General features: G+C 46.7%; 1 protein-coding gene across 1 annotated transcript; it reads left to right on the forward strand.

The window, feature by feature from the left end:
- Window positions 1–222: 222 nt before the first annotated feature.
- Window positions 223–9,827, forward strand: LEMD2 (LEM domain containing 2). Its single transcript, XM_008949529.1, has 9 exons — window positions 223–499; window positions 1,800–1,840; window positions 2,533–2,608; window positions 3,852–3,928; window positions 4,579–4,658; window positions 6,916–7,061; window positions 8,108–8,209; window positions 8,301–8,403; window positions 9,510–9,827. The coding sequence occupies exons 1-9, from the start codon at window positions 223–225 to the stop codon at window positions 9,658–9,660; spliced, it is 1,053 nt and encodes a 350-aa protein (XP_008947777.1). The 3' UTR covers window positions 9,661–9,827.
- The last annotated feature ends 2,853 nt before the right edge of the window (window positions 9,828–12,680 follow it).

The raw sequence follows: 12,680 nt of genomic DNA on the forward strand, positions 1-12,680 counted from the left end.
AGCTCCGGAGCTCAGTGGGAGACAGCAGGAGAAAGGAAGGGGCTCTCCTCCAACAGCTCGTGGAGACGGGAGAGCGAGGTGACACCCAGCACTCACTGGGGCACGTCGGCGGGGTCTGGGAGCTTGACTCACCGCTTTGGGAGAGGGAAGGAAGGCTTGGCTTCCAGAGTGGGGAAAGAGGCAGACAGGGAGCTGGAGCCCAGGAGCTGGGGAGGGGGATTGATGCGGCGCTTCCCGTGGAGAGCTTCGAGCAGCACGGGGCCGGCCTCGGGGAGCTGGTGGGAGGGGGCGGGGGCGGGAGCAGGGCAGGGAGTGACGCCCCGCACCGCCCTGCTGCGGTCAGCCCGCAAGCAGCAGGTGGAAGGAAAGGGCAAAGGCCTCGAATACTACCTCTCCCAGTTCCTTTGCCTTGCCAGCTTTGTGCTGCTGATGATTTTTCTGGGCATCCTCATGGTGAAGATGATTGGGTCGGGCTGGCTGGACCGGCGAGAGGAGAACTGTACGTGCATTGGTTTAATCCTGGTTTAAAACTTTGTTCCTCACCTTTCTTTTCTGCTTTCCCTTTATTGCTTCCATCGCCATCCCGTTTATCATTCTTATTGCCATAACTTGACATCTCTGCTTCTGTCCTCATTTCCATCTCCCCTTGCCCATGGGAAACCTTGTTAGGCATGGAAAGTAAATCAAGTGTGTGCTTTTTTTCAAAGGAGTTTGGCCTTCAGTTCTTCAGAGCCCTGTTTTTTATGGAGAGAGACGTTCCTGCTAGGCCAAGGATGTATTTTATGATTGTCTGTTGTGTAACACAATGTCTGTGTAATTGCTCGTTGTGTGGTTTTAACATCAGCCTCTGTGCAGTGCAGCTCTTGGCCCTTATCCTGGCCATGTGAGAAGTACAGCTGTTGAGCTGGTGCTTCAGCACTTCAAATGTGGCAGAGCTTCCATGAGAAATGCAAAGGGGCTTCCTTGTCACCCTTAAAAGTGGAGTTCCCCAGCTAGAGCAGCTGGAAATAGCGTCACTTCGTGGCTTTGAACTGAAAGAGGAAGGGCTTTGGGGTGTGGTTGGGAAGGTGCAAGTCCTGAAACTCAGCACACCGTGCCTGGGGGCACCATGGGCTGGGAAGGCTGCTCCCTGTCTGCTGCCAGTGAAGTTCTGAGGCACCCTCTGCCCCTTGGTCAGACGTTTCAAACCCAGCGGTGTGTCGGAGCGAGGAATCCTGCAGCACAGCTGCCATTTCTCTGCATTCTCAGGGAGCTAAAATTTGTAGGAACTGCTGCATGGTGCACTGGTGTCTAGCCAATCATTGGGGTGGGAGGGAGCTGTTAAACCAGAGGCCATAATCTGCAGAGCTAACAGCTCCAACTAAAATAAATCCTCTCCTTTTGCCTTGAGGAGGCTTGATTTAAATCCCCGTTAGCGCCGTGATATTTCAAGTGACCATGGCGTGCAGCAAACGGCATTGCTAGATTGTAAAAGATCACTGCAAAGCACTAAGGGAGTAGAGGAGCATGAAACATCTAATTAAAAGGAGCTAGGCAAACATTCAGAGCCCAGTTTTTCCTTTCCAGCTGAACAGGGTTCATCATTTGCACCCCTTTTGTTTGGTTTGCTTTCAGCGCTGCCCGCCCAAGCAGCGCTTTGAGAGCTCTGTTTGCATAGCGAGGTGCTGGGTAGAGTGAGATTAAGAAAATCAGAATCAGGCTTTAAAGTGTAGAGCCTTCTTTTTTAAAAGGGAATGACTTTCTTGATCAAAGCTCTTGTTTTGCAGCCAGCTAACTCGCCCTCACCTTCTCTCTCACAGTTAATCTCTTGCCCGTGGATTGTGACGAAAGAACAGATGATGTAAGCATGCATTTATTTATCTTCAAGTGTTGTGGGGAGGGGATTCTCACAGAGGAATGATTATTCTAGGTAACCTCCACCCATATCCATTTCACTGTCAAATGATTAGTTCTGTCATTTTATAGAAAAGTTGTGATTTGATGAGTTGGAATTAATGGGCCAGATTAAGACTGGGTGCGAGATTCTGCTAGATAAAAATTTAAATTCCCAATTATGTGAATCAATTTCTTTAATAGATGTAACAGAAGTGATATTGGTTTGCCATAAAGCTGCGTTCAGCTTTAACAGTCTTGAGATTTAATCCATCCAATTCCCATCACAAAGTGTTTGTAGAGCCCTGTTTCTTTTATCATAATGCATTATTAGGAGAGAGAAGATTTCATCTGGGTTTCAGAGTCAGGTTTAGTCCCTGGTGATGTTCTGGAGGCAAAGAATCCATCCCTGGGCGGTCAGAGGGGGTGTCTGGTGGTGCAGTCTGGGCTGGGGGAGTTGGTGGCACTTTCAGAGGAGATCCTGGCTCATTTTTGACTCAATCTGTAGATTTTTGCTGCACGTGTGTTGAATTTGAACTCGTGGTGCGTGACTGAGTCAAACCCCACTGCTGGTATTTTGGTTTGGTATTTTTAGCTAGTATGGCCCCTGTGCTGTTGGTGCTGGTCTCTTCATGTTTGTTCCCTGTTTCTGACTTGCAGTTCTGTCATGCTAAACAGAAGGATGTGATCATGAGCATGCTGCACGAGTTGTATAATTACTTGTCCATACAAGCTGGTAAGTTCCAATTGTCATTATAAAACACTTACAAGCATTCTGCAAAGTGCATCTCCCAGCTGTCTGGACATTTTTAACCTGACTTTGAAGAGAGGGGTTTGTGGAACAGTCAGTTACACTTGAAGAGCCCTGAGAAAGTCAGGTAATAGAAAAATAGAAAAAGATGTGTTTATTTTTATCCAGAATAGTGCTTAGCTAATGCACTCGTATCCCTGTGCTCTTGTGGAGTAGTCCTCATTTGTGCTTGATATATTGGAAACCTGAGGTAGAAATACTCAGTTTTATGGTTCTTTTCTACCAGCATCTTAAAATCATCTTCAAGACACTCAGGGCTAGTAAGTGGAAGCTGATGTGTCCTTACAAATAAAGTTAAAGTGACTTAAGAAATTGCCAGCTCTCTGCTGCAGCGTGGCAGCTGATGATGCAAGTGCCTCTTTTCTCCTCAGCTCTCTTAGGTGAGGAGCAAACCAAGCACAGTAGTTCCACCACTCTCTACTAGTATGAGCAAATCCAGCCCACAACTGGTATTTTGTGATGGAGAAAGCTGATAGAAATTCAGTGTGTGAGCAGAACCTTGTTCAGCAAGCTGTGGCACTGAGCTGATCAGTAAAAGTGCTTAAGTTTCATTTCCCAGGTTTCAGCCCTCAACAAGGCTGAAGCATTTAGATACTCGAGCTTCACGGAATTCCTAAATCTTTTCAAATCTGCCTTTTGCACCTCTTTTAGTGAGTCTCTCAGCACATTTATTTAGTCAACTCTGTGAAGCAAATTGAAAAGATTGAGTTCCTCGCCAGCGTTTCTCTGCCTGGGTGAAAGGTAGAGCTGTGATTTAGGCTCCTCAGAAGCGTTTTGGATGCTGATCATTAACTCCACAGCACCGCAGTGGTTGGTACCAGATGGAAGCAGCCCCTCTGCAGGGTCAGAGAGGAGATTTCATACTCTGCAAGAGGCAGAAACAGTGGGGTTTTTTTCCCCCCCCCTCCTTCTGTGTTGAGTGGCTCACACACCGAAGCGTGAGGTTTGATTGCCCTAATCTAACCTGCATGCAGTGGCTGAGCACTTTATTAATAGTCATAATCTTATCTGCCTACAATATCAATCTTCCCTTGTAATCATTTTGCCCAGAGCTGTAGTGGATTTTAAAGGAGAGCATTTCCAGACAGCTCAGTGTATTTCTGAACTGTTCAAGGGCTTTTTTTATTTTTTTCCCCAAAACATTATTTCCATTTGACTCTCTTACCAGGTAATTTTGAATGTGGAAACCCTGAGAATCTAAAAAGCAAATGCATTTGGGTTAGTGAAGCGAAGGATCACGTGGTGGTGAGTAGGCTGTGAACAGCTATTGTTATAACGTAGTGCTGAGTCTCTTATAAGGCAATAAATAATAGATACTAAAGCAATTCACCATCTGTTTTACTTCCTCATCCTGTTTTGATTCGTTCCCATATCTCTAGCTTCCCCTTTGGCCAGTCCTGTTCTCAGCAGTTCTTCTGAAAATAATCTCCTACATCTTTGATTCAGCCCCTGTAAATCTAACTTAATGGTTTGTTGTTTCACCATAGTCATCAGTCTTCTGAAACCAGAAATTTCCCTGGATTGAGGGCTGGGCAGAAGGAAGGATTTTTCTATACTCCAAAGTGTCAGAAGACAGACTGCTTTGATCTAGCATTCCATTTCTTTCATGGTAAACTGTCAGTAAGATTATGTTGTATTTAGTGGTTAGCCTTAACAGTCTGGGATGGTGTTATTTCACAGAGTGCTTCATGCATCATCTACCCATAGTTGGGAGACTTCAGTCCAGAAAGACCTTCAGATTTAGCTCTCCATCCTCCAGTTTGCAGCATGGTGATAAGAATTAACCCAGGGACAGAGCGTGTGGCATGAATTCTCCCACTTCTGTAATGAAATCATGTTATTCAGTATTTTTAAAGGAATGGAGAACTAATCTTCTTATGGCTTCTTCTGAACAGAACGTGACTGGTAGTTCCTCACAGAAGTTTGATGCTGTCCTGAACTGGATACTGAACAGTAACAAGGATGTAGGGATACGGTAAGTGGAAGTCTCCTGTGTCAGAGCTGCAGTTCTTGGTGTTGGCTGATGCACAGTTGGCCATCCTCTGTGGCGTGCCCTAAAAGCTTCTGTAACTTGTTAGATTTCAGAAGATAATCTGGGATTGCTCACTGGGCAAGCTTCCAGGTGAAGAGCAGAGCCCTGCAAGTGGCTCCTCAGGGACGTGCTGTCGTGCAGAGGAGATGTGGGTCTGAGGTCAGGGCTGCTCATGGCCATCAGTGGTTGTGCTGTGTTTCCTGCAGGGTTTAGAACTGATGGTCCTGGTGTCCTGCCCAAGGTCCTGTGACACACTTCTTAAACTTGCCCATGTAGACACTTCCCCCAGGATCACTTCCATGAGGTTACTGGAGACAGAGCTTCACTGTTGTGTGGAGCTGCATCCTCTGACCAAAGGGTTTTTTGGACAGCAAAGTTCTCTCTTTAGTAGGTGACATCACCCATGCTTTGGGATCCTTTGGAGCCAGGCTTGAGGAGGAGGAGAGCAAAATGGATTGTTGAATGGCATCTTTTCTTCAGTGTCAGTTGTCTCTCTGGCAGAACACACAGTCCCTGTTAAAATGAATGCTCTGACTGCAGAGTGTTGGTCAGTCGTTGGTGGGACTCGTTCCTCTTGGGTTTCTCAGCTAGCAGGCTCTTCAGTACATGAGAAATGGCAGAAGCACCATTTTTTTTTCAGGTAAAAAATACATAATTCAGGCCATAAGCTAATGAAAGGCTGTTACCCAGAGTCTGCAGACATCATTATCTTCCTCTGGGAAGTGTGGGCTGCTTCCAGTCCGTGTTAATTCTGAAACCGAAGGTTTGTTTGCATTTGAACATTGCTAAATGTATCTCTGATTAAATGAATTGTAACAGTAGTAAGCTGGAGTCGGTGGGCATAGCTTGTATGAATTCCCACTGCTCCTTTTTCTCTAAAAAAAAAATTCCTGCAGCTGCTGCTGTGATCTGAGGATCAGACAGTGTCTCCTGCTTTGATTATTGGTGTGTGGCAAATTCCCAGGACTGGACAGAGTTTCCTTAGCGGCAGGTTTGGATTTTTAGGTGGGCTGGGATCTAGAGTTTTCAAATTTTTGTATTACAGGAACACTGCTCATGTCAGAACCATATGATACAATATATTCCCCCTTTTTTTGATTATTTTCATAATGAGCAGCTCTGCTGCCTGTTCGCCGAACGGCTCCGCTCTGCCGACGTCTGTGCAGAATGAGTGCTCAGCATGCTTAAAAACCTGCAGGTGGCATTTCTGGAGATTATTTTTTCTAGGTGCTAGTCTTGAGAGGCAGAACTGAAAATGAGCTCTGCGCCGGGTGATTCTGCTGCATGTTTTAAATATTTTCGTGGAATTTGGATTGTAAATAAGACAAGGGGGTGGGGAACGACCGTGTGTCTCCAGCTCCTGTGGAATCCAGGAACCAGAGAGAAGCTGTCAGCAGGTTGTGAGCTGTGCACTAGTAAATTGAGAAAAAGTCTTTGTCTGATAGGTTATTCATTGCAGACATAGAACGAATTAGTAGCTTGAAAAAATAAAATCCCCTTTAGCCCAGTTCCTCGGAATCTGATGGCTTACACTTGGATTACTTGATCCCTGTTGGCTGAGGGTATCTGATAAGGACATGGCATCAGTGTAGGTCTGGGTGTAAAGGAGGGAGTTGAAGGCACCTCGGGCAGCACAGTGGGTGTGCAGAAGCAGTTTTGCAGGAGGGTGTGTTATCGATTTTGCCATGAATGCTTTCTGAGGGTGTGTCCGTGCTCACTGCAGATGCAGCTGATGTGTTGGCACTTCTCTAGCTAAACTGTTTATGCTCATCTGTGCTGAGGAAAACAGCACAACCTCCACAGACATTTGCAGTCTCCCTCAACTGCTCTCTCTGCAATTGCTGATGAGTGACTCAGTAAACATTTCCATTTCTCTGTGCTGGGAGGTGGGAATCCAATTTAAAGTTTAATCTTCTGCACGCTGAGAGGTGCTGTCAAAGAGTCTGCAGAGGGAGACTTCGGTTTACCAGTGGGAGTTCCAGCCCTGCTGCCTTTTCTAAAGCCATATCCCTTCCTTGCTAAGCAGCCAGTCCCAAAATGTTCTGGAAAGAGGAGCTGTGAGGACGTTGGTGTGTTCTCTATGTGGCGTACAGAACGAGTTACTGCATCTGCAGTCTGTTTGTTCTCCCTGTCTTGATTAAAGACTGCAGTTGGAGTGTCTGCTCTCTTCAGTGAAGTCTTTTCTGCCTCTTCCCATCAGGTTGAAAGGCAGAGACCTTTCAGAACCAGTTACCAAAGTGGAGGAGGTGTTCTGCCTGGAATCAGCCCACCCTCAGATGGGGCTGGGCTGCCGTTTCCGCCGGGCTGTGGTCACTGCCATCATGAACCTCTTCTTCTTCTTCTGGTGTAAGTCCTCAGTGCTTGTAATCAGCCTCTCCCCTTGCTAGCTGTAGAGATGAACTTCTGTGGGCACACAAACGTTCTCCCCGCCATATGAAATGACAAACAGAGGTGAAATTAAGCTGCTGATGAGTTAATTTCTAATTAACCTTTGTTCTGACAGCAGAGGGAGACCTGTAGACCTGCTCTTGTGCTGTGAGTGCTTAACACTTTAAATCAGCAAGCTGATTAGCTCTCTGGTATTCCTCAAGTACCCATTACTGTGGTCTGCAAAATAAGTATGTTAACCTACCTAAGAGACTTGTTTTTTCTTTCTTTTCTTGCACTAAGCTGCAACATCTTCCAGTCTCTTTAATAATGACTTGTAGCATTTTGGTGTTAGGGCTTTTATTGGCATAGTCTGTCATGCCCCAGCTGAGATGGGGAGGCCTTACTGAGCGAGGTGATAACGAGAGGTGAGTGTTGACTGGAGGAGTTTATAATCGAGCCAGACAAGGTGGGGTGAAAGGGGATGGTTCTAGTTATTGTAGAGGCTGAGATACTAAAGTTAGCTCTTGTAACGGGGGCATTTGTCAGTGCTAAACCTTGGATATAGATCTGCATTTCGGGCTGGTGCTGGAGCCCCAGGCTTTATTTCCTTATCAAGCAGCTATCTTCAGAGCAGTGAAGCTTGACAGTCTTCCTAAGTGATTATTGTGGGGGAGGCCTCTAGCAAAGAGATAGCTCTGGGACTTGGAGAATTGAAACCTTCTGGTTTTTCTGAGGTTTCTGGTAGGGAGGAAAAAAAAAAAAACACCTCTGTGATGAGGCCTCTGACCACCTCTTTCCACATCCACGTGTGCTCTTCTGCTGTGGATGTTGTCAGGACCAAGGTTTTTGCAGGGTCCAGCTGTACTAGGGAACAAAGTGAATTGCTTGGATTCAGTTGTGAGCAGCCCTGGGTAGCAGGGAGCAAAAGCTGCCTCTGGGGAGACGCAGTGTCAGAAATAAAACTGTATCCAGCAAGTACACGTGTGTCAGTTAGTGAATTCAGATTGTTTTTGTTCTTCCAGGTCTGATAACTCTCTGGGGGATCCTGATCTTCCTCAGGTACCGCTGGCGGAAGATGGAGGAAGAGGAACAAGCCATGTATGAAATGGTGAAGAAGATCATAGGTAGAATCCAGCAGCTCTTTAAATGCAAGTAGCTCTTTTCTCCTCTCTTCAATGCTGAGGTTTCTCACTGTTCTGTCCTCCCACCCTCCAGCTGTTGTCCAGGACCACTACAAGGAATGGGAACGGAATTTGAAGCGTTACCCCTACATTGGCATTTTCCACGTTCGGGACAGCCTCATCCCTCCTCAGAGCAGGTGAGCTGGGGTTTAGGTGTTCCTGAGGGCTCTCAGCATCACTCAGCTCAGCTCAGCTAAAGAAGACTGCAGGAAGAGCATGTCTGGTCTTTCCCTTCCTTGGGGATTTTGACATAACTCAGTCTATGCCTTAACCTGCTGCAGATGGTGATGGTGCTGGGGCTGATATTTTGTGGAGTCACAGAGGTGTGTAGTCATTGTTCTGTCAAACAGTAATTGGATTTTGTTTTGCTTGGGCATTGGAGCATCTTGGGAATGAAGCATTCCTCTTCTTCATCTAACGTGTGTAGGATGCTGTCCTCTTTCTCAGCCAGTGTCACTTGTTTTCCTGCCAGGTGCTTTTCAGCACAGACCTTCCCATCAGTTGAACAGGATATTGGGAGGCTCTTCTGAAGTATGTTGCTACCAGTTTGAGTTGGACAGCTTGAAAGGGAGATGCAGTGAGATGGCTGATTTTGGTGCTTTTTCAAAAGGAACTATGGTTGAGATTGTTCTGGTGGGGCCAGGGGGCTGCAGCCTGGTCCTCAGTGGTTTGTGTGACACTTGCTCCATCTCTGCACAAATGTTTCTTGTGTTTTGGTTAAACAGAGCTCCTTTGTTCTCCTGACAGCCCAAAGTGTTATGTGTGCTGCAAAGTCTTAAACGTGCTCACTCTTTATCAGTCACAAACCTCCTTTTCCTACTAGTGGTGATTTCAGCTGGTTTGACCCAATCTCTGTGTGTGGTGCCCAGAATTACTAGATTCTGATTCAAAACTGGGTTGAACTTCAGTTCATCTGAGGTCTCTCTGCATGGAGGAAGGGTGAGGGCAATTTGCTAGTCGAGTCCCTTCACAATATGAATTAAGCTTGAAATTTGGGGCAGTCATCAATTACTGGCACTGACAGAAGGTCTCGTTTTCCCCCCAGCCTCAGACACAACCTGGGTTTTCAAGTCCTGATCTGAAATCTAAACCAGAACTGAGGTTTAATCTGCTCTGCTGTCTGCACAGGGAACAAGAGGCAGCCAACAGTAGCTCAATCAGCAGCCCCAGTTGCTGTAAGCAGGGAGGCACAATGAGGACATGACTCCAATTTATTTTCTTTTATTCTTGCTGTTTCTTGCAGAAAAAAAATGAAGCGGGTCTGGGAGAGAGCTGTGGACTTCCTGGCTTCAAATGAGTCACGGATCCAGACAGAGTCACACAGAGTAGCAGGAGAAGATATGCTGGTGTGGAGATGGACTCAGCCTTCTTACCTCTCGGATTCGGAGCACTGAGGAGCAGCAGAAGTTGAGCAGCTTTTGATATGGACCCTCTGCAAGGGGACAGTCCCTTCTCTGGTGGTGGGAAAGAACAGGTCATGGTCTGAATCTCCTAGGGATGAGGACTGCACTTATCTGGTTGCTCTTCTTTCTGAAAATCTTCACTCCCAAAAATTCAGGGCAATAACGTTGGCTTGGAAAGAAGATGGGCTTGAGCTGATGGGAAGCTAGAGTTGTACCAAATGGAGCCTTCCAGCAGGTGTCTGGCTTCCATAAGCAAGCAAACCTAAAACAAGTGTTTAAAAAGGAAAAAGAAACAAAACAAAACACATCTAATATTGAGGGATTTAGAATCTCTCTGACAAAACTGAGGTGTTGAAAATTTGACCTCAGTTCCACAAAGGCCAACTGGTGGCAACGTCCATCAGGGAATGTGTTTAAAGGTTTAACATTTCCCATGGAAACATTAGGGTGGCAGTTAAGATGCATTTTGTTAGAATTTGTTTTTATCAATATTGAAGACAGTGATGAAAGCACTTGCCTCTTCTTAGTGAGGAAAATGTTAGTGTTGGCTTCACCCTTGAAAAATAGGAATGGGGGGGGGGAAGTCATGTGAAGGTATTGCCAGAGGGAGGGCAGTCTGAGGTGCCTTGGACAGTCTGAGGTGCCTTGGTGGTTTGGGCTGGGCAGGGTTGGGTGGGGTGGCCTGGAGGAGCAGTTGTGACCCTGTTACACTTTTAAAGTCTGCAGTCTTTGTGCTTTCTGATTTCTAGGTGGGGAGGGTTGGGAGGGGGGGGTGGGAATTGGGGTGGAAAATAAAGGATATAGGAAGCTTCCAAGAGTGTTTTCTAGTGGCTACAGCCAGCAGGACTGCTTCATGGGCTAGTAACAAGTGGCTTTGGCAAGGCTGTTGGGGCTGAATGTACATGTGTATCCTGGGCAGCTGCAATGTGTGTGCTGTGTTGGGGAGCAGAGGTGAACAGTGCATGGGGTGTTCCTGCAGCCCCTCCAAGAGCAGCAATCAATCCTCTGTCCCTGCTGCAGGCACCACAGTGTTGTATCTATAATCACTTGGTTACTTAACTTTCTTTCAGTGTCTGGCAAATGAGTGTTTGTTTCAAAGAAAATAGCACCAGTGTGTGGCAGTTTAGGCTAGGTGGAGATACTGCTAATCTGCTCTTCACAGCCTTGTAAAGGGCTCGTCCAGCTCCCCACCCAGGCAGCAGGGACCAAAGGAGCTCCTGGTGTGAGCTGGTGAAACCTGCAGAGAGAAGCCAGTGTTGACCTGAACCCATGTCACCTGTGGATGTTGTTCTGCCTGGGTACAGTTTGGCACCTTCTCTGCTGCTGGATGCCCAGAGAGCTGCCTCTCCAGGCTCTGGCTTGGCTGGGGACAGCTGCCAGAGCTCAGCTCCCATCACAGGCTGGTGATGCCACCTACGAGCTGGGTTCCTTCTGCTCTTCCCAGTAGATGCTTCCCCACCTTCTGCTGGCTTTGGTGGGATTCTCCAGCCTGCAGGCTGCTGCAGAGGGACAGCAGGGTCTCCCAGCACACCTCCTGCTCCTGGTCATTGGCCAAAACAAGCAGAGAGAGCACAGGTTCCTCCAGAACATAACACATGGATATCTTTCTCATTCAATGAGAAGTAGCCTGTGTGGAGTTGACTCTTACCCCATATTTTGGGTTGCCAAGGTGTTTGAACAAGAGAGGAGACTCAACAGCTGTCTTCAAGACAACCACCAGCTTCTTCCACTGTTAATAAAATAGGGGATAAAGCAAAGGCAGCCTTGATTCCTCTAAAATCTTGTCACAAGATGGTTACAGCTGCCACAGAAACGCTGGCAAACACCAGTGCCTCCATTCTGAAGCCTTTTTAAAGTGTTAGTGGGGTTTGGGTTAGCTGGATTTTAACTGTCCAAATCCAGGAGTGAAGAGTCAGGCATTGCAGTCATCTTTTTGTATTCAACTCGTTTTTGTAGAATAAATTTCACTGGCTTGGTGCTGTTTATATGTTGAATTTAGCTCTGTAAATCCATATACGAAATAAATTTATTACAAATTATTTGTTACCTCTTGTTTTTATGGAAGAGTCACAGATTGTTCCAAGTGCTTTTTTACATCAAGTAGATCCTGCTCTGGAGAGCTCCTGGTTTCTAAGAAAAGACTGAGGATGGCATGAGAGCCAGAGGGGACAACGTGGATCCTTGTGACGCTCGGTGATCTTGGTGCAATAGTCTCAAGTGTTTGGTTGGAAATGAAACCCATGTTTTGGGAATAACTGGCATTAAGCAGAGGTGTGTATGAGAAGCAGCTTGTTTAGCTGCATTTTGTGGCCATCAACAGCTTGGAGGGTTGTGAAATATGAGTGCAGCAGGTTGATCAGTATGCCTGTGGCCTGTAATAAATTGGTTATTTAAAGCAAGGAATGGGATGGTGCAATAAGTCTGTGGTTGCTGAGGGAAGGTGCTGGAGCTCCTGTGTCCTTCCTGGTGTCCCAGGGGCTAACGTGCTTTAAGCAAGGCACTGTAAAGGGGATATTTATGTCAAGGGAAAAGGCAAAAAGTCAAGACTTGGACTATTTATGAGATCCCCAAGGTTGCCTGGTGAGTAGAAGACACAAGCACATCTTGATAACAAGTCTTAGTTGTGTTTAGGATCCATTTCCTGGAGTGTTTCCAGTTCATAGAATCCCAGACTGGTTTGGGTTGGAAGGGACCTTTATAGGTCATCTCATCCAACCCCCCTGCAGGGAGATCTGCAACTAGAGCAGGTTCCTCTCTCATAGTTCCCCTCTCACCTGAGTGCCAGTGACTCACAACATGTGCTACCATGAGTTGCAACTTCCAAGTCCTCTCCTGAAATGGCACAAGCAGCCCGTGAATCATCATTGGGTAACTTCTACGGCCACGACTGACTCACTTGTGTTTGGAGAAATGTTTAATTAACCTCATAAGGCAGCTCTGGGTGACAAAGGGGGAGGTTTCCACTGGCACAGGAGGTTGGCTCTGTGGGAGCTGGCTGCCTCCCCTGGCGT

The sequence above is a fragment of the Merops nubicus genome, unplaced genomic scaffold (genome assembly GCF_000691845.1).
Source record: "Merops nubicus isolate BGI_N331 unplaced genomic scaffold, ASM69184v1 scaffold19221, whole genome shotgun sequence".
NCBI lineage: Eukaryota > Metazoa > Chordata > Aves > Coraciiformes > Meropidae > Merops > Merops nubicus.